Consider the following 21,832-nt stretch of genomic DNA (forward strand, 5'->3'; position numbering starts at 1 on the left):
CTGTCACGCTAAGCACTAAGAAATGTAACTATTACATTTTACAATTCTCTTTTTCTTTGCAGCGCATGTTCATTTAAAGGTAATGCTCTCCAGGGTTTGCATTCTGCTGATAGGATAGCGGGGTCTTAATTTACAGATATTCTCCAGTAATGCGCGGTTTATATACGTTCTGCTAATAGCATTATGAGCATAGTTTGGACTAATACAAAATTAGAGCTCTAATTTGCATAAACAAATTACTGTTTGGATTAACGCTAAATGGGGAAGACGACTGATATTTGAGGAGATTTCATTTGGCTGCAATGGCTCTGTTTGTATAACGGCATCTGTATGAAAATGAGCTGGGTGGCTCCGTGCAGGTTGGGAGGGAGGTGAGATGGAGCAGGAGATGCTGGGTCATGAACCAGAGCAGGTTTTGGTGGCAGATGAGCCCCTCTGGGACATATTTGTCCTCAAGGCGTCACTTAAGAGCTTACTGATTGTATTGGGTTTGCGTGGCAAGGTTTTGGTAGCGCAGGGGCTTGCAGGGGTGGCTTCTGTGAGAAGATGCCAGAAGCTTCCCCCATGCCCAATAGACCCAATGCCAACCGGCTCCAAGATGAACCCACCGCTGGCCAAGATCAAACCCATCAACGATGGTGGTAGCACCTCTGGAATAACATAGTTAAAATGGGGAAAAAACCTGCAGTGCAACAGCAGACAGAAGAGAGGAGTGAGAAGATGTGAGAGAAACAACTCTGCAGACACCAAGGTCAGTGAAGAAGGAGGAGGAGGAGGTGCTCCAGGGTGCAGGAGCAGAGATTCCTCTGCAACCCGTGGAGAAGACCAGGGTGAGGCAGGCTGTCCCCCTGCAGCCCACGGAGGATGATGGTGGAGCAGATAGCCACCTGCAGCCCATGGAGGACCCCATGCTGGAGCAGGTGGAGACACCTGAAGGAGGCTGTGACCCCATGGGAAGCCCATGCTGGAGCAAGCTCCTGGCAGGATCTGTGGATCCGTGGAGAGAGGAGCCCACGCTGGAGCAGGTTTGCTGGCAGGACTTGTGACCCCGTGGGGGACCCACGCTGGAGCCGTCTGTTCCTGAAGGAAGTTCCGTGAAATTGAGCCTGGGAAGAAGGGAGGGGTGGGGGGAAGGTATTTTAAGATTTAGTTTTATTTCTCATTACACTACTCTGATTTGATTGGCAATAAATTAAATTCATTTCCCCGAGTCGAGCCTGTTTTGCTTGTGACAGTAATTAGTGAGTGATCTCTCCCTGTCCTTATCTCAACCCATGAGACTTTTCATTCGTATTTTTCTCCTGCCGCCCAGCTGAGGAGAGCAGTGATAGAGCGGCTTGGTGGGCACGTGGCATCCAGCCAGGGTCAACCCACCACACTGATCCTTCAGAATAACCTTACGGGCAGCACTAACAGGATTACAGCTCCTGACCCGTCCCGCCGCCTCGCTGCAGGGTTTGTGGATGTAGGGGAGAGATGAGAAGCTGGAGGAGGGTCCCCAACGCTGCCCGGTCAACCTCACTCGTGTCCCAGCATCCATTCCAGGTGATAGATGGGGGACAGCAACTCATCCCACACAGGGATGTAGCAAAACCCTTGCAAAGGCCAGGTTTAGGGAGGAAAATAATATCAAACTTATAATACGTAATAAGAATAATAACACCAAAAATACCAAAGCCTGTAGTGCTCCGTAAAACTTGGTTAAGCTCAGGGGAAGTCCCACGTTCCTGGTGGGATTGCATCCACATTTCTTCCTCTGTCTGCTGCTGGGGTTGGAGCTGCAAGCCGAGGATGTGAGATGGAGCTTTAGCCCTGGCTTCGTGGTCTCACCTGGATCCTGTTCCGGATGCACCAGGCTGCCTATCAAGAAGCACGTACCAGCAGTGGGGATGGAAGCCATGCCATGTGCAAGGCTTTGTGGTCAATGGCAAATATCTGAAGAGTTTAGGGACAAACACCTTTGCTGTGTCCTAGTAGGCTACGGTTGGGTGGGGACCTGACCTTCAGTGCATGGTCTCTTCTCCTGCGGCGTTGCTGTGGGTGAGCTGGGACAAAGAAATGGCTTTTTGTTGTACAGGGGAAGTGGTACCAGAAGGAGAATCCTTGAGGGTTGGGTATTTTTGGTGTAGACCACAGGGAATCAGAACTTCTCTTCTGTCTAAGCAAGAGCATCGCTGATTCTTCGCTGCGTCGTCTCCATCCTCAGGCAGCCGAGGTTTTGCTCATGAAGCAGCAGCTCCTTGCAATATCTCCCTGAATTTGGGCTTAACTTGACTTTATCGTTTTCTTGCAGATCCCTGCTATTAAACCAAACGCGCCCGTCGCCTCAGGGTGGCAAGTCCCAACACGCGCAGCAGAGATGGAAGAGCAAAGGCTATCGCTGCATCGGTGGGGTGATGTACCGAGTATCGGCAAATAAACTCTCCAAGACATCCAGTACCCCTGGCCGGGGCAGAGACCTGAGCACCAAGAGCCCCGGCAGAGCAGGTGAGCAGCAAGAATTTGTCCCGTTCTGCATCCAAAATCTGTTGAGGTCGGCTTTTAGCTGCTTATTCCCAGCCCGTGTGTTGCAACTCATCCTCTGGCCTCACAGGAGCCCAAACGCAAAGGTAACGGGCATCCCATCAGTGGCGGAGCACATCTCCCAGCTCTTCTTGCTTTACAGTAGCACTGAAGGGAAAATAACGTAGAAGAAATGAAAGGTTGAAGGAAATTGAGGTTTTTCTTAACTCAGGCTTAGTCCAAGCTTGTAGAGACGTGCCGTTAAACTTGTTTCTTTTTTTTAGCCTGAGCAGAGTCTTGGGCAGCTTCAAACAGCACTGCGAGGTTAAACATATTTGAGATGCTCATCAACTTACATTCAATATTGACCTAAGAAAACCTGGGAGGATCATTCTGCGGATAACTATGAAACAGGCATTTCGACACAGTTACCGGCTTTACATTGAGCTTCAATTAAATTTGTGTTTCAGCTCCTCTTGTACTTGATGCCTCAAGTGTGGCTCTTAGGCAAGACCAAATTTTTAACTGTGCTTAAAGAATCTTTTTGAGTTTCTGCTTGGGGTCAAATATTTTTGCTCTGTAACTTCTTTATTGACAAATTTTGGGGACAGTTAAGCTGGGAAAGGCAAAGCCAATGGCTTTGTGCTATTGTTTTTCTTTGCTGGAAAGACGAAGGGTGCAGAGAGACAAGTGTGTTCATGGATGATGCTATAAATGAGGCAATTTAATCCCAAAGTCATTTGATGTATGGTGGGAAAGTCGATGAAGAGAGGCAATAAATAGCACAGTGTCGTTGAGAGGTACAGCCTCCGAAACTGCCTGCACCTCGATTCGCGTGAGCGTTATGGGGCGTCCTGGGTAGTTTTAAACTCACAAAGAACCAGGATTAGAGAGGGAAGGAGCTTTGTGCAAGCACAAAAATCCCATCAGCAGGAGAGCAGAGCAGCTCCGGGAAGTTTAAAAAGCACAAGGAAAATTAGGAGCAAACAGCAACATCTCAATAAAGGGTAAATAACTCCCCCTTGACGCTCGCACGCAGCCGGTAAGTGGCATTGGAGAGAAAATGGAGAGAGGAAATGAGGGGCAGGCAGGAGAGGGACGGCCCATGATGATAAATCCGTACTGCACATCGTCGCTGGCGGGGAGGAGGGCAGAGATTTGGCGTAAACAGCGGATTAGCTGCCCCGGGCAGCCAGGGATGGGAAATGAAGAGACCTGCAGATGATGGCAGAGATGAGAATGCTACAGTGGCCGAAGGGGCACGGAGCCGATGGAGCATCGCTTTCAGGTAATCTCCCTTCTGAGAGCATTAAAGGGATGCTCGCGAGCAGTTTGGGAACGGTTTGCTGGTAGTTTCGCAACTCAGCTCTGCTCAGGACAGATTTTCGGTGACTAATGTGCAACGTCCTCCTTGCTGCTGGCTCTGCCAATAGGTACGTGCACGCTCGTGAGCGTGCATCTGGCTTGTTTTGAAGTCTGCGGTCGTACCTGTGAGCTGTTAAATCCTTGGCTTTGGTGCTGCTTCTGGAAGAAGACGGGCAAGGATCAGCCTTCAGAAGCATGGCATAAAAGACCATAAAGTGAGCTCAGGGGTCTGTAGACCAAGCAAAGCCTGGTGTCCGTGATGTCGGATTTTTTCAAGAGCTTTGCTAATGGCAGTGGGATTTTTCAAAGTGTCTGAATCACGGTAATCAGCTGCACAAAACCAACTCGAGGGTGGTTCTGCCATAAACACCGTCCCTGGGGGTGGAAGGTGTCACCGAAGGCAGCAAACATCTTGCTGGAGTACAAGAAAAGGGGTGAAACCCCCAAGACGTTGGCACGGAAGACGTTAGATTGAGCAGGTCTGGTTTTGGGGCCAGGTTTCAGGACAGATTTGGACCACTGGGAAGGGTCCAGGGGAGAAGTGATGGCTGGAGAGACTGGAAAAGTGGATGACTTGGGTCTGCGCAATCTGAAGAGGAGGAGACTGAGGAGCTGCAGGTCCGCAGGTCCACGAAGAGCTGCCAAGCAAAGGAAGAATGTCTTCTCCCTGGTCAGCCAAAACCCAAGGGACTTAAACTTAGTTTAAGGGGTTCAGGGAGAGCTTTTGAAGGACGAGGATTGTGAAGTTGGCTGGGTTGACTCTGAAATCTCCGTTATTGGGACTTTTTAAAGAACAGGTTACATGAACTTCTGTTTGGCGAGGACACGGGTGGAGTAGGTCCTGCTTTGCAGCAAGGAGGTGGACTTGATTCAAGCTGCTGCCTAATTTCCAGTCCATGCATTGGTGGCTTTAATTTAAGTGCTGGGAGTTGGTGGGAGGACTTAACTGCCCACCACGGTGCTTATATCACTATTTCTGCTGCTGTTCGGAGCACCTGCTGGGGGTGGATTTTGGGTATGGGGAAAACCCAAACTTTGCAAGGAAGCAGCAGTGATTTTCAAGGGATTTAGTTTGCAGAGGTGACCTAAAGCAGCTTTAAACCCCAAAGGTTTGGTAAACGGCATAGGATGAGCGTGCACCAGGAAGCACCGGATACTTTTGTGGATACTTTTTCCCCGTTTTGATCTCAGTTTTTAAAATAATGAGACTTTCATGGAGATATGCAACTGTCTCGAGATCAGCAGATCGTACCTGCTGGGCAGCTGCTCCCCATCGTGGCTTTATCGAGGGTGATGGGGCACGGAGGAGATGTGATCCCCCCCCCGTCTTTCCTTCCCCACTGCTACAGTGTCATTTAGTGAGACCTCATTTGGAGAAACAGGTTTAATTAGTCCCACTTTGGGACAGAAGATCCTTTCCAGGGTTATTTCCTATAAAATACAAACCCATCTAGTTGGGTTTTTTAAGATATTTCTTATTTTGCTGTAGTCTCCTTCCCCCTGCCACGCAGCACATTGGGTTTGTAACCATAAAGCCCTAGTAACTGGTGTGTGTCAGTATTTTCATGCCATCTTTCAGCTCTTGCCATAATTCATCCTCCTTCGCAAGGATGGATTCAACAGATATCGGTGTCTCTTGCTTTACGATAACTGGGGCTGGCAGGGCGGAAGATTTGTGTGTGCTCATCGAGTACGAGCCTTCACACATATACTCAACAGTCTCTGTTTTCAACACTTGACAAAGTTTATTTAAAAGATGAAAAAAACCCAGCTTTTCCTTTCCCTTCCAGTGCCAGACGTTGTGTGTTTGGGGTAGCAGAGAGACGGGAAACGCTCCTGACAGTTTAATAGCTTGGAGTTTACTTACGGTGGGTTATAATTCTGCTGTTTGCCTGAATTTATTGGGTTGGTATTTTGTCTCTTCGTGGCCCGACTACAATAAGAAGTGTGATGCCGGTCGCTGCAGCTGATCCACCCACGCTGTTGTATCATCCCCACCGGGTAACTTAGCGATGGATGCTGGTGGGGAGTTAAAATTTGGTCCTGGATACACGTCCTGCAGGTACCGGTGCTGTATCGGGGTCAATCCCAGGGCTGTCAGGAGCAATAAAGCAACTCATCCATCTCCCGGAGCAAGGGGAAGAGCAGGGATTTTGCCACGGCTCATCCACAACCTGTTTCATTACTGGTGGTGCAGCATGGGGGACACCCGGCTCAGGGACAGGGAAAGCATCATTGCAAACCCAGGAAAAAGTTTCTGAAGGTGTTTTGAGCATAAAGAAATTCCCTGGAGAAGTTTGTGGTTTTGGGGCATGGCAGTGGTCCATGAAGCTGGTGAGAACTGTGCTTTCATCACACGTGTGGCTCTGCTCCCAAAGGGCCTGCTGCAGGTTCTACGCTTGTCTCCCAAACACTGCAGATGAAAATACGGAAATAAAAAGACTTTCTGCTTTCCCAGCCGACTGGTGAACTCAGATCTACCATAATCCAGCTGCTTGAGCAAAGATGGAAGAGGCTCAGAAGAAAATATCTAGCTGCAAACGAGGAGCTCGAACACCCACTCCTCATCCCCGTGCAGGATGAAGATGCAATATCAGACACGGAAAAGCTCTTTACCTCTGAGATAAATAGTATTTCTGCAACGATATATTTTTCACTTTGCAGAAGTATTAGAAAATAGGCAGCGGGTTGCTGTGGAAAGCATTCGATACATTGCAATTAATTAAGCAAGCGTAATAATTGAGTTTCCTCACAACAAACCTTTCCTTCATTCTTTCTACAGCTGCTAAGACGTTATTCAGACACTTGAGGAATTTCCATCAAATTGGAGAAAGATGCAAAAGGTCCTGGCAACATAGCATTTTTACAAAGAAATTTGAAAAGGAAAATAAATAAAACCCCACAGCCCTGTACAAGATTGAAAGCAGCAGAAACCAAATTAAGGTTTGACATTGTCCGGAAAGCAGCCCTGACCCCAATCTAGCCACGAGCCGCCGCCGCCGCCGTGGTGAGAGGTATTGCACGCTCTGAGCCGGTGCTGGCTCCGGTGGCGTTTTGCCGGTGTCCAGGCAGCTTTCCGTGGACAAATCCTCACCTGCACAACTTCCTCATCCTCAGCTGAGGTTTTACCTCCTGGGAAGCGTGCGGGAGCCCCAGTGTGACGAAAGGCTCGTGGCTTTGGGGACACGCTGGCGTGGCTGGGCTTGGCCAGCTGGAGGGATGCTCGTGGGTGGCAGCCAGCTCCTCCAACAGCATGGTTTTATTTATTGATGGTTTTCAATTTTTCTCTGCAACCATAGGATCCAGAGCCTTGGATTGCTTGACCCATGATTGCTGAGCTCTCAAAGGTGGAGGTTTAAGAGGAGCTTTAAGCTCTCCTGAGCTGCCGACACGTGTCTCCCAATATAGTTGTGACCATGGCTCTGACTGCAGAGGAGCAAATTATTTCTAAACACGCTTTTGAGTTCAGTCCTCCAGGTCTGTGAGGGTCTTTCCCTGCATCTAGACGCGCTCCCTCCCTCCATCCTGCTGCGTAACATCTCCTCCTGCCTCAGTTTCCCCATTCTGCTCCGACAGCATCTTAGTCCACAGTGGAGGAGACTGAAGATGCGAGCTCCTCTGCTGCATCACGCTGAAGGTGGATGAGTGGTGCTCATGAACGCAATTTCAGATGCGGTGGGAGAAGTCCGCACTTGGCGAAAGGAGGAGGAAGATAACCATGGCGCAAGGAGCCACGCGTTGGAAGAAAGTGCACTCTCGGCTCCTTGTTTACCAACTAATTTTAGAAGTGCTGAGCGCCGCAGAAACGCACTTTCCGCATTTGCAAGGATGATAAAGTGCTCAACGCCGCTGTCGGGCCAGCCGAGGGCTTGCGTGAACGATGCTCTCTTCTCTGAGCTGCTTGGCTTTTTAAAAAGAAGGGAAGGATTTAAGACTGGAACATTTCCACCACCCATCGTGTGCCACCTCTGCTTGGTGGCACTTTTAAGGCAGGTGGTCAAATAGGAATTAGGGAGCATTTGCCCCAGCGTGCCGGGCTTTGCCTTTTCCCCTGGTCCGTGGCTGTTAGAGCAGCTCATCTGGTGCGTGGGAGCATCCCAAGCTGCAGTACTTCTTTGCCTGTTGTGGCCTCAACTTTCCTGCCTTCTTTCTGCAAAAGACCTTGAATGTGTTGGGACCGAGTGGTGGAGGGGTAAGGAAGAAGTTGGTGGAGGAGAAGCCAACTCAATGCAGTAAGTCGTGAGAACAGCGAAAGCCAGAACGCTGTTTTTCTTAGGTTTCAGCTGGTTTTGGTGTTGCTTGTGCTGGGACCCACTTGTGCTCAGCCCCTTGGAGCTCAATCTCTCCTCTTTGGGAGTGCTCAATCCCTTGGCCCCTTTTGAGCTCGCTTCCTTGGTTTTGGGATGGCTCAAGCCCTTGGCCCCTTCAAGCTCAACCCCTTGTTTTTGGGATTGCTCAGTCCCTTGACCCCTTCAATCCCAATTCCTTGGCTTTGGGATTACTCAATCTCTTACCGCTTTGGAGCTCAATCCCTTGATTTTTGGGATTGCAGGCACTGGCAGGCAGGGACCTGATCTCCCTGAGGAGCACCGCTGGATCCAGCACCGGTGTAGATCAGAGTTTGCAGAGATGCTCCACAGCACTCGTTCCAGGCTCCTTGCACTCTTGCAACAGCGTCAAACCCAGAACGTGCTTCATTAATTGAAGGTTGCTTCCCTAATAAAACACCCGCGACCGCCTGACCCAGGGACACGCACGTTCCTGTTAGGAGCTGGGGTGCGATCAGGCAGGAAAGCGTGAAAATCTCTGCTCGTGTAGTGGCAGCTCATCCTTTCTTTTGCTGTTACCTTCCAGAGAGTGAGGGCTTCTGCTGTCCGGTGAGTAAAATAAATTACCCCCAGCAGCTGCTAGTGCTGATCATCTGAAACAGTGGAACCCACTTAAATGAATAATAATTAAAGAAATAAATTTCCCCGAGTGCCAGCCTCAAAACTTTTTGTTCAGCAATAAAGCAAAGGAGAGCCTTGCAAAATGAATCGCTTGGCTGTTTCCGAAGTAGGCTGCCTGCGCCGCGGCGGGCGAAACGGGGTTATAATGGTACTTATTAAAGGAGCCGGCGTGGTTCAAGGAAGCCTTTTCCTGGGTGCTGAGGCCATGCGTGAAACAGGCTGAGGAGAAGCGAGCGCCGCTAATAGCAAACCCCCTTCTCTTGATGAGCGAATAGAACGGGAAGCTGGGATGACCCCGTTGCAGTCGTCCCCGTCACGGAGCGTCGGCTGGTGGAACTGATTGTCCGCCTGCTGCGGTCGCTTGAGCAAAGCCCTGGTTGTTTCCCTCCCTCTGTAAGATTTCCCTAAATTATCCGTGATTTGGGGTAGTTGAAGCAGTTGGGGAGCAATGGACTTGGCGGTTTCCTCTGTCCCCAAGGAGGGTGACCTGCACGATGGGCACAGGCCATCGCCGTAACGATGCTCTCACCCTCTTGCACATCCCTTGGCCCCGGCGCACCCCGGCTCTGCAATTTCTCCCTTTTTTTAGGCTATTTCTGTTTTCTACAATCTTTCCACCATATAAAAAATAAATGATGCACAAATAGACCTTTCCGCATGATGAGGTCCCGGTCCTTGAGCTGTGCCCTAGGAGCAATAAAGTCCTTCCTAAATAATTAAGCAGGTAATAATTAACCGCGTTCCCTTCATGCAATATTTGCAGCCGATTTTCAACGCAAAGGAAAATTTCAAGCGTCCTTTTCGACGTGCGTTTGTTGCATCGCAAACCCTTGGGCGAGGGGGAACTGAAGCAGGGGTGGTGGAGCTGGATGGAAGCATCCTGCTTCCCGTGCTGGCATCCCGCAAAGTACCGACCGTTGCTCCCGAGTTCGGTTCCTGGGCTACCAAGGCAAATCTCTGCTAGCCTTTCCCTGGAGAAGGACCAGGTTGCAGGTGAGGGACCCTCAAGCCCTGAGATATGTTTTGAGGTTATGAAAATAAAAGGTTCTAATTAACGTATGGGTGTTGGTGGAGGGGCGCAGCATCCGACCCACTCGTTTTAAATATATTTTGTGGTTGTGGAGCCTTCGGCAGGGATAAATTGTGGCTCTTTGCCCTTCTCCATCAAAAGCTGGAATTTCAAGCGGGAGACGAATGCTGCGGAAAACACCGTGGGACTGCTCAACTGTGGATTCCTTCAGAGGAGCAGGGGGAAAAAAAAAAAAAAAAGGAGTTAGGCTGTAGCCCCCGCTATTAATCATAGCTGTAATCATGCATTTAATGAACATGACAGCTCCCGCTCCCTCCGGAGAGACGCGCCGAGTCTCACGGCTGGGTTAGGTACAACAATCACTTCTCGACGCTCGCGCTTGATAACACCGAGAGCCGCCGGAGCAGGCAGTGTCAGGTTGGGATGATGCATTAAGAGAAACAACCCCGTTTGCACGGGCTGTGTATTTCCTTACAGATGATGCGCTTCAAACCGACTAAATCATTAAGAAGGAAAAAAAAAAAAATATAAATAAAGCAGAGAGAGAAAAACACCTGTCCCTTATGCAGGGTATAAAATATCAAGCCTGACGCCGCCGTGCTGTGTGTAATCAGATAAAAAGCCCTTAATGTGCAGTTCTTGATGCTCTCCCCAACAGCTTTTATTTTTTTCCATCTTTTTTTTTTTTTTCCTCCCCTCGTTGTTCCCGCTGCCTTTGAGCATGCACAGGGGAGGAACTTGCCATGCCACTTATTTAAATCTCTGCAGCGAGGGACTTTTGCAATATAGAGGAAAGTGTCATACGGAATGTGCGTGTTGCTCTCCTGATCCGACAGCACCGCTGTGTCCCGGACACTGATTTTCTCCCCAGTTGTGAGCAACTAGGGATAAAAACAGGACAGATTTGAGACTGGCATCTCTCCTGAAAAACAAAAGTGTGTTGTGTCTGGACCAAACCAGACTCCCAGAGATCAGAGTCAAGCCCTGGGGGCATCATTTTGGCTTTTTATTTAATTTAGTCCAGACTGCAGCAAATTTCAGCTCCTAATTTTTATATTTAACCTTTATCCACTTCCCTGGTGTCTTTTGCTCAGCCCCGGTTTCACACCCCGTGGGTTACTTTGATAATACAGATAACACCCTGAATATCTGCTGTCTGCAAAATGTCAGATGCTTTGTATTTATTAATGCAAATCTCTTGGTAACGGCTCTAACTGGGCATCCCGAGTCACTAACCACTCCAAAAAATCAAAACTTGGGCTCCTTGGACCTCCTTAAGGATCTGAGACATCAGACCCGCTCTCCTGCATCTCCTCCCTTGCTACTTTGACACTTGCAGAGCCTTGCTTGTCTTTAAACTTCTTTTTACATGATGCAAAAGCTTCTAAAAATACCGTTGCGCCGGAGCCCGAGTTTCCTCCGTAAATCCCAATCGACGGCAAAATGCGTAATTACGGAGCTTCTTAACCAGCAGCGTTATGCGGCCGCTGGGCTGTCTCGTCCTGGGTAAATATTTAGGTGGTTTTCTAATAGTTCGGAGAGGATTTGCACTCGGGATGAGCAATTAGGCGGTGGGAAAGCGTGGATGAAGGGTTTCTTTGCCAGCTGCTAGTCTGATGCTTTGCCAGACCTGGTCGGCACGCTGGATGGATGCGTCTCACTCACATTTTCCTGTGGATGGGACCGGCTCTCGGGCGGTTAAACTGCCTCCAGGCTGTGAGTTAATTCACAGCAAGAGCCCGTAATGGGAGATGCGCATTGTCTGTCCGTGTATAATAGCATGACTTCTCGCCAGAAGATAAAAGCCGGGCAAAAAAACCCCCAAACATTATGCCACGGGTGTATTTTGGCTATACATAAAGTAAAAACCAACGGCATGAGGCTGTTGCACCCTTTGTTTTTTTACTTATCTCTTTATTTCTTTAGTGATTCCTGCTCTCTGGCTAAGATGCAGTTGTCAGGCTGGCTTAACTAAACGGATGGCACACAAGCACAGGGCCACGCTTGTCCCCGAGAATCCGCTTTTATACCCGGGTATTAAATATTTAGAGAGATTGTCTGCTGCCCTGGGGAGCTGGTTCCTGGTATAGCCCGTCCTGCTGAGCTTGCTTTAAGGAGCATTAAACATAATTGCAGAAGGCTGAGGGATGCTCTATCCATACCCTAATGGTCAGATTTTAATTTGGGTCTTTCTCCCTACATCAGTTGGGAAGTCAACCTTGCTCGAGCGCGCTGACCTCTTAACCCACGTCCTTGCTAAGAGATGTTCTGCGGCATCTTCAGAGCGACCCGAAGTTGATGTGCATTCATTTTAACGCTGAAAACTAGTTGAAAAGATGCTCCTACAGTGAGGCAGTTCTCCTATGAGGGGGAAGCCAAAAAAAAAAAAAAAAAAAAAAAAAGAAAAAGAAAAAAAAAACCGCTTAGAGGTGGCTCAAATGCCCAGTCGATACTCGACGCGCTGGCGGCAAGCTCGAGTGAGCTTGCGGCAAGCTCGAACGCGCTCGCCGGCGAGTTGCACGGAGCTTGCTCAATGCCTCTGATGGACAGGCATGTGCCGCCCGCGCCAACGTCGCGCCTGCGCCAGCGCTTTTATTTGCAGAGGGAACAGATGGGGCTTCGCCGACGCCGGCAGCCCGAGTGACAGCTCGCGCGCGGGGAGAGCGCGGTGCCGCGCTATCAAATTCCACTCGCTCACTCCCCAACACGCCCGGGCTGGCAGGTGAGTGACTGAGCCGCTCTCGTACCACCTGGAAAGCTGAGATACAGCCTTTTTTTTTCAATTCATTCTTTCCTACACCGGTCAAGGATAATTTAATTATGTGCGTGCACGTATCGGAGGCAGGCGCTGGGCTTCCCTGGCCGGCTGCGGGAAGCAGCCAAGCCAAGCATGGAAATTTGCTGGACCGATAACATAAGCGTGCGAGTTGCCTGGAGGGGGTTTTTTTTGGCATCGCGTCCTTCGGAGCTGGCAAGGAGCCCTTTTGCCGTGGCTGGTCCGGAGGTGCTGGCAACGTGGAGGTCCATAAAGAACATCCTCACTCATCTGGGCTCCGGGAGCTGCTTGCTTTGGGTTATACAATAGGATCATCAAATGGTTTGGGTTGGAAGGGACCTTTAAAGCTCATCTAGTCCAACTCCACTGCCACAAGCAAGGACATCTTCAACCAGATCAGGTTGCTCAGAGCCCCGTCCAACCTGACCTTGAATGGGACATCTACCACCTCTCTGGGCAACCTGATCCAGTGTCTCACCACCCTCATCTTAACAAATTTCTTCCTTAAATCTAGTCTGAATCTCCCCTCCTTTAGTTTTAAACCTTGTCCTATCACTACAGGCCCTGCTAAAAAGTCTGTCCTCATCTTTCTAATAAGCCCCCCCTTAAGTATTGAAATGCCCCAGCAAGGTGTCCCTGGAGCCTTCTCTTCTCCAGGCTGGGACAACCTGGACTCTTTCAGCCTTTCCTCACAGGAGAGGTTTTCCATCCCTGTGATCATTTTTGTGGATCTAAGATACTGAGAGCTGCATGAATTCCTGCAAAATTTCTCAATTCTGAGCAAATTGTGTTTTGTGTTTTGTTTTGTTCTGTTTCCAACAGCGAGGTTGCATTGTACGCCCAGTCCTGGCTCCTCTCCATCTGGCTGCTTGAACAGATCAGCTACGAGCCGATACATCGCCAGGTCTGTACTCGCAGGGAGGAACGGCGTGCTCCCCTCCGGATGCTGCACGTGATTTATGCCCAGGAGGGTGTCAGAAGCTTGAGACGCAGCTATTTAACTGGCTTTTTATTTGGTGAAGCTCTGGCCGTTGCTTTTCTCCTGTCTTCTGCTACGAGGTGGTTTTAAGCTCAGCAGAAAGACGCGATTTCTGCTTGGAAGGGGTTTGAGATGTTAGTAATAGATAGCAACACCTTTCTGCAAGCAAAGAACGCCAAATCCTGCTCGGAAAGTCCCTTTTTAAATCAATGTATTGTTCTCAAGGGGTATTTTTGGGTTTTTTCCCCCCAACTCAGAAGCCCATCCCAATTTAACCCAGTAAACCTGCAGGTTTTCCTTCTCGCTGTCCCACCCACAAACTGGGAACCTGCCACATGGAAAGCACCCTGTATGGGAGACTGACAGCACGGTGCTGCTGTTCAACACCCTGACAGCTTTCTCCTTGCCTTTTTTTTTTTTTTTTTTTTGTGCTACAGATGTGCCACATGTCACTGTGTCCCTAAGTATGAGCGTTTGCAGACAAGTCCCTCTTCATTGTAGCAGACTAAAATTTATTCCCGAAATGTGTCGGTTCCAGATGTCTGTATACAGACGTAATGCCAGATTCTAGCTATATTTTATTATATCCTACTGCTAATATCAATTAATTTAAAATCTACCATCTGAGTTAATGGGTGCTAGAGTCAAGCTTGCAAATGCTTTCTGTGTGAGTCAACGTGCTGGTGACCCGGCCAGGTATCACAAGTAGCTGAGGTGTTGACTATGGGAGAGCTTTTTTTCAGTATCATCATTTCAGCCAAGAAATATTATTCTTTTTTTTTTTTTTTTTACATGCTTATCATACCGTATCATGGCGTTAGCCTTTGAAGCACCTCAAGTGCCAAGAAGCAATTTGTGGTGAGGCTTGGTGTCCCCCCAGGCCATTTGTGATGAAAGAGGTGGTGGCATTTCTGATGCTGAAATGGGGCTTTCGCATTCAGCATTTTGGCTGTGTGAAGTTGTCTTTTTCTCATCGGATTTTAACATGAGAGCTGCAGACAACCAATAATTATAGAGGTGAAGATGGGCATTCCCCCCTAAAATTATTTTTTTGGGGTGAGTATTTATCATGGGTGATGCTACTGTGACCCTTAGACCTGTGATTCCCGCATCAGGAGGACCAAGACTGTGGAAATACATCAATATTATATAATATTTATGTATTTTTAATAGATTAAAATAATATTATATAGGAATATTTATCCTTAGTCTCTAAGGAAGCAATGCATACAACTACCCAGAGAACCCAAGGCGAGTGGCTTTGTTTGCCCTCATTCAGAACACTGTGTCCTCTGCAAACTTGAGTTGACCGTGCTGTACCATCTAATTATCTGCTTGGAGCGATCAAATGTGCCCTCTGTGGTGTTGCATTCACCCAGATCTCAACACTTCCCCTCCTCCTCCTGGTCCCGTACATCTCTATAGCTGCTGGATAATTACCTCCTCAGCTGGAAGCTTATGGAAAATGTGCGCTAAGCAACTTTTGATATCCTTAAGTAACTTCTAGTGGTACCAGGCAGTTAATATCGAGTTTTTCTGATATTTGGTGTTACCTTGTGTTCCTGCGGCTGTCACATAGGCTGTCATTCCTTGAGGTCCATAAGCAGGTGCCCACTTGAAGCCCTTGAATAGCCCTGGGGAGCGCAGCAGGCCAGCTGGCAGGGACATGTGCTGAAGTGCCCTCTAAGTTGTTCAGCATTTGCATCCTGTGCTGCATGAGCCCAGCATGGGAGAGGACGTTTTGTGCCTCACCGTGTTCCCCAAAATTGCCAGAAGCTCTTTTCGTAGTCATAAAATCATAGGAGAGAATCATGGTCATGGAGGTGGGATCTCTGGAGAGGTCTGTTCTTCCTCCTGCCCCTGAGGGCCTCTTGTCCTTCCAACATATCTCTCTGGTAGAGAAGATCTGGTTCCACCTTCTCTACACCATCCCAGAGAAGTCGCAGGGGACAGTAAGATCTCCGTTGGCCTTCTCCTTGCTGAGCAAATCAGATCATGGCTTCTGCTCAGATGTCCTGTGCTCCAGCCCCAACCATCTTGGTGGCCTCCACTGGACGTACTGCCATCCATCACTGTCTGTGTTGTACTGGGAGCCCCAAACTCGACCCAGTGCCCAGCTGTGGTCTTGCAAGTGCCAAATAGAACGGATAGATCTCTGCTGTCATCCTCCCAGCTGCAGTCCTGCTCGTACAGTCCAGGATGCGGTTGATGTCATCAGCTCAAGGGTGCTTGGCTGACTCCTGGGTGCTTTGTTGTTCCCCAGGGTTGTCTTCTGCAGAGGTGCTTTCCAGGAAGTTGGCCACAACCTGTCCTGCTGCCTGGGCTTAATTCTGTACCAAATGCAGATGTTTCCTGGGAGATTGGCCACATTTTGCAAGTTTTTAACAATTCAGGGTAAAGTTTGCCAAAAATCAAAAAGATGTAAAAGAGCTTATGGCCTGGCATGAATTTTCTGAATATCTCACTCTCTCACCAAAGTGGAACTTGGGTTTCTCTATTTCAAATGTTGTTGACCTGTTTTCTCTACGTGCGTGTTGCGCTGAAGTTGGAGATGTTACCTGACCGTCTGTCTTTCTCCGTTTAGCCGTGCTGTTCAGCGGAGTTTGGCCATCATTCGTCAAGCCAAGCAGAAGAAAAAGAAGAAGGAGTACTGTATGTACTACAACCGCTTCGGCAAGTGTAATCGTGGGGAGAGCTGCCCCTACATCCATGACCCAGAGAAGGTGGCCGTCTGCACCAGGTATGGATGGACACAGGAACCGCGTGCTTTGGCCCATCACAGTGGACTGGGCCATTGGTTGGCTTTGGTGCTTGTTCATGTGATATTCCCCAGGGAAACGACCCAGTAACGGAGATGTAAGACCATGAAGACAGCCGTTCTGGGTCAGGCCCAGGGCCTACCCAACACTGTTGAGTTGGCAGGTACCTACAGGAGGAGGACAAGATGAGGCACAGAGAGAAGGGCTCTTTCTCCTGGCTGGGACCTCTCATCTCCTGGCAGTGAAGTCCTGCAGTCTGGTAGCCGTAGGGTTTCAACTGCTAGAGGTTGCCACCCGCCATCATCATGTAATAGCCAGCAGTTCTCTTTTTTCTTTTTTTTTTGTGAATTTATTTAGTTCTTTCCTTAGTACATGATATTTATGGCAGTGGGTTGCATAACTGAATTTCGGACGGCGTGAAAAGTGCTTCTTCAACTGGCTGCTCGACTATTGCGCTGGGTGGCTCCTCGCTCGTCATTCTTGAGAGAGATGGAATAATCGTTCCCTGATCACCTTCTAGGCACCATTTATAACTATATGGTCCTCCCCTCTCTGTCTAGACTTCCCAGGCTGGAGAATCGTGGTCTACTTAATCTCTTCTGGTAATTTTTCTCTAAATTTACACACCACTTTACACCTATAAATGCTAATAAAGGATTTTACATCCAGCCTTCAAGTTAAATACACACGTTTTGGTTGTTCTGCACAGCCTGTAGGGATTGCAGAAGTATTTATTTCACATTTTGGAGGTGGATACCATCACCAGGACGTTTACGTCTAGTAAGTAACCTTTCATATTGTAGTACAGAATCTCTAAAAAAATTTAAAAATCAGAGTAGTGTTTTAAGAATTAGTAATAAGATCAAATCAACATTTCTTAAATAGAATGGGAATAGTAGTCCTTAGTTGTTTACTTACCGCTGTCAGGTTGTAGATGCCATCAGGGTTTGCCAGGTGGAATTCAGAGGCTAAAACATTTAGCCTGTCCCTAAAGAGACCGTCTGACTTGAATGATTTTTTGATTCTGGGTAGTACCTGGTGCGGATATCGGAGCGGTGCAGATTGGAGCTGAGTGACTTGAGGGCCTGCCCTGACCACGCACTGGGTGATTTCTTCTAGCAGCATTTCTCAGATCTGCTTGGATCCGTGCAACAGGTTTGAGTCCTTCAGCCTGTGACGCCATAGAGCTACAAGACTTGATAATTTATTACAGCAGAAGTGATTCATGTTGCCAGCTCATTATACCTGCCCAACAGTTGATTAAACTATATTATTAGTCGTTTAAAAAGTGTAGAAAAGCCAACTCCACTGATGAACTCCTTGAGTAATTTCTCCGTAAAATTGCTGCTGTGCTAGAAATCATTTGGAGGTTGCACAAAGCTCAATGTGAGACCCTATAGGAGGGAAAGGTGATTTATTTAGTTTTTAATTGATTTCACTCGCTCTCACCCATTTTCCCACATCCTTGCGAGCACCAAGGCACATGTATCCAAGTTACCTGGTCAGGATTACTTCTGGTGACATAGAGGACAAGGGATGCCGGCTACCGAGTCCTCACTTTGACTCCTTGGTTCTTAAGTTGGTGACTAAGTCTGGTTTTGGGCTGTGTTCCTTTCATACTTTAGGAGTTGCTGGTCCTTGAGGTCTTTTGGGTCTCTGTCCTGCCCCACTTACATGAATCACTAGAGGACAACACTGATATACTCTCGGTCTCATGTCTTCTTACCCTGGTGCCTTCTAGCTCCAATCCTGATCTTTAGCTTTCTGTTATCATAGAATCACAGAATCATAGACTGGTTTGGGTTGGAAGGGACCTCAAAGATCATCTAGTTCCAACCCTTCTGCCATGGGCAGGGACACCCTCCACTAGACCAAGTTGCCCAAAGCCCCATCCAACCTGGTCTTGAGCCCAGTCTGCTTTTGGTTTAGCGTGTCCTTTATTTTTCAGATCGGAGTGTTTTGAGGAGGTGCACGTAGCTATGTTGTGATCACAGTCATATGCAAAACTAGTTGCCATCAACCAGCTGGTTCTCACATCTATATGTTCTCATTGGTTCAAACCAACCTGAATTTTATTTTATTTTTAATGAATCTCTCCATACTCAGCTCTAAATTTACTCAGATTTTATAAATAAAGCTGGGAGCTTATTCTGTGCTCCAGAACCTCTCTTCAAGGTTATGGAACTCAGAACACGTACCCTTGGAGTCTGCTTTTGGGGGGTTCAGACCAGCGCTCTTCCCATGATAACGTATATATTTTATTAATCTATTGTCACACTGGTACCTCCTAGGAAAACTTCTCAGTCCAAACACCGTCACGTGCTTTGGGATGTTGGTTTCTGTTGTGTGTCTGCCCCTGCTCTTCCTGGTTGTTGGCCGCTCACACCCTGAAGTCCTCCTGGTGCTTCATCCAGCATCTGGTGTGATGAGGACTCTAGGAAGGACCTTTCTCCTTCTGGGAGCATCATCTCTGAACCTTATGGTACAGGCCTTGCTCTACCTACTAATGAGCAGCAATATAAGATGAAAAAATAAAACCTATTTTATTGTCTAAAATGTAAAGCATCATCTACTCTTCTAACAAGAAGGACCCATACCAATTTAGGACATAAAATAAATTCACAGCGAGCTCGGCAGCAGTTGCGTGTATTTGTGGCCTTGGGGCAAACATGGTCATGGGGCAAGACAGATGCTTGGTGTTTAAAACTGCGTTTTGCAACCCACCTCATGCTCAACCCTCTCTTTCTCGTGTATCTCCAGGTTTCTCCGTGGCACGTGCAAGAAGACGGATGGGACCTGTTCGTTTTCCCACAAGGTGTCCAAGGACAAGGTCTGTATGGCTTCCAGTGAGCACGGTGCCGCTCTACGAGCGAGCGGACCTACGCTGGTGGTTTTAGGGAAGTCTACCTCATTGAGTGCTTCCAACAGTTTGTTTCTAGTTCGCTTGCCAAGCTGTTCAGGCTCAGGATGGGGTTGTGGGAGCAGAGTGTGCTTCTTCAACCGGTGCGGTGAATCGGTAGATGAATTCATTAAGCAGCGGATTGGAAACCAGAGCACCTGGGGCTGTGTTGGGTAACGTGCGGTGGGTTAAGGAGTGCTTAAACTCCAGGGATCAGAGAGGAAGAGCACGGGAGTAGCGTTTGTGTGTGTCTAATCCTTAGCTACGTCTGTAACATAACCCTTCCCTCTGTGCTGGGGTCGGAGGAGGAGGATGTTACAACAGGAGCTTGGAGGTATAAATTAACCTTTCTAAAAAGCCAGGCAGTGAAACAGGCTGGCAGAACGGCTTTTGAGTTCATCGTCGTTTTCAACCTCCTTGATGTATTTGGGGCTCCGTAGTTTTATTACACGGACTGAGGTGGAAAAATAATTAGGTTTTCTTTTAGTGATTATCAGTTGACGATTTAGCAGATTAACCTCCATTCGGTGGCTAGGATCTCTGGTCGGATGTAGCTTTGGAGACCTCAAGCGTTGAAGCCGAGGTGAAGTCAGTGCTGAAGGTTAAGTGTAGCTACGGGTCCTTCACTGAGCTGGGATGTGCTTCAAGCGCGCATTTACATTTTAGCTTTGTTGGACAGATTTGGAGAAATCACTTCTCTGCTACAAAGGATCACCCAAACAACAGCAGTAAGGTTAATCCCACCGGGGTATTGAAACGCCACCCAGAGCGGCGTTGCTGCATGGGGAGCGGTTTATGGTCAGCTCCAGTGTCAAGGCTCCGCTGTCGGGATGGAGATGTCAGAAAGCGGGATGCAAATGAGGACCGGTTTTCCCGGAGAAGCCCGTAAGGCTCAGTCCTTCGTCGTGTCGCTCGATGACTCTGCAGCCCCCCTTGGCTGTATTTCTGGCATGTCATTTGTGGAAAGCAGCTTTGTCCAAGCTTTCGCAGCTGTGCCTGGAGCTCGGCGGGCACCAGAGCTCGCCTGATCCGTGCTGGATCTGGAGGTCCTGCTTTTAATTACTCAAGCCTTCCTTATTTAGGCTGTGCTCTGTGAATTGTCCTTATAGCACCTTCTTCTCCCCACTCCCTTTGAGCATCACCGTCCTCCATTCCCCATCCACAGCATCATGTAGGTAATTACAGTGCAATTACTGACCTGTAAAGGATTTAACCCATGGGACATCGAGTCTCATCAGCGTCTGGGACAGGACCTTTTCCGACAGCATTTGCCTTTGGGCACGCAGTTTTCTTGTCTCCCTTTCCCTCCGTTTGCCTAAGGCACGTTCATTGTCAGTGGGGAGCTCATAAGTTATCCTGGCGGTGAGCAGAGTCGCTCTGAATGAGGCACAAAGCACCATATGTTTTTTACATGTATCTCTCTTCAGAGTCACTTAATCACGAGTATATAAAATAGAGAAGATAGACTGGGGACAGCTATACTCCCTGACTCGTGGCATGTCAAAAGAGGGATGAGGATGAGAATTGATAGAAGGAAAAAGGGCTGTTTTGGGGTTTTTTTTTCTTCCTATAACGTATAGTTAGACTTCAGAAATAAAGAAACTGAGAAAGAAGAAAGCTTTGCAAAGGGACTGGCTGTTGGTGTATCCAGAATTGTTATAATTAATGCAGATTTAGAGTGAACATGGGGCCCGTGACTTCTTTTCACCTGAGTAAAGGACGTGCAAGTGCTAACGGCAGCTCGCAACCCACTGCCTGCGCCTCTGAGCCAAAGGATTGATGCTCATCCAGACTGCACAGGACCATTGGCTTACATCTGTACCGGCAAATTAAATGATATTTTAGCAGGTGCTGGAGCTTGATTTTGGTCCCAGGGCAAAAACCTGGGTGAGACTTGGGAGTTGGAGATGCCCAAGGAGCCGTTGTGGTCAGTGGTTTGGCCGAAGCCGTGTCCACCGACGGCTAGATGCAGATGGGTTTGTGCCAGCTGGGTTCAGTACCTGGAAATATTCCTCAGCACGTTTATTTTGCCTTATTTTCCCCTCTAGAAACACCAGTGTGTCTTGGTGCCTTGAGGAGGACCTCAAGCTTTTGGCTTCTGGGCTCTGTTTTGGGTGGATAGATGGAGAATGATGGCTGCAGCATAGCATGGAAAACTCAACCTTTCCCCCTTAGCAGCACCTTGCCAGTTAGGAATTGGGGAAGAATAATGATAATATCATTGTGGTAATAAAACTGAATTAAAAAGGATTGGCCATGCTGAAGTGTCTTGCAGAGGAGCTGGTTCGCTGATGGCATTTTGAGGACAGAATCCCTGGGAAGCGGTCCCATGGGATGCAGGTGACCTCTGCCCATCTCTCCAAATTCCTTAGCAGTTCGCCGCTACCAAAGCATCATCTAAACCCAAGATGAGTCGTTAAATTAACAAGCCCACAAACGAAGCAGGCAGGTGCCAGCTCTCTTACGTGCCTTGGAAACAAATGTTTTCAGAGCACGTGTTTCTGGCCATGCACATCGCGCTCCGTGGGGAAGGAGGATTATTTTTCGCAGGATTAGCCACCCCGGGGGTGGTT

The 21,832-nt window shown here is 48.4% G+C and overlaps 1 protein-coding gene across 2 annotated transcripts in view; it reads left to right on the forward strand.

Moving 5' to 3' along the window:
- ZC3H3 (zinc finger CCCH-type containing 3) overlaps positions 1 to 21,832 on the forward strand; it is a 181,411-nt gene that overhangs the window by 124,189 nt on the left and 35,390 nt on the right. The window contains exons 5-8 of one of the 2 annotated variants that reach the window (XM_075743163.1): positions 2,294 to 2,487; positions 13,442 to 13,526; positions 16,186 to 16,341; positions 19,121 to 19,190. In XM_075743163.1, coding sequence (XP_075599278.1) covers positions 2,294 to 2,487; positions 13,442 to 13,526; positions 16,186 to 16,341; positions 19,121 to 19,190 — 505 coding nt within the window. The remainder of the gene's footprint in view (positions 1 to 2,293; positions 2,488 to 13,441; positions 13,527 to 16,185; positions 16,342 to 19,120; positions 19,191 to 21,832) is intronic. The other variant, XM_075743164.1, reaches the window with a different exon arrangement.

The sequence above is a fragment of the Balearica regulorum genome, chromosome 2 (assembly GCF_011004875.1).
Source record: "Balearica regulorum gibbericeps isolate bBalReg1 chromosome 2, bBalReg1.pri, whole genome shotgun sequence".
NCBI classification, from domain to species: domain Eukaryota; kingdom Metazoa; phylum Chordata; class Aves; order Gruiformes; family Gruidae; genus Balearica; species Balearica regulorum.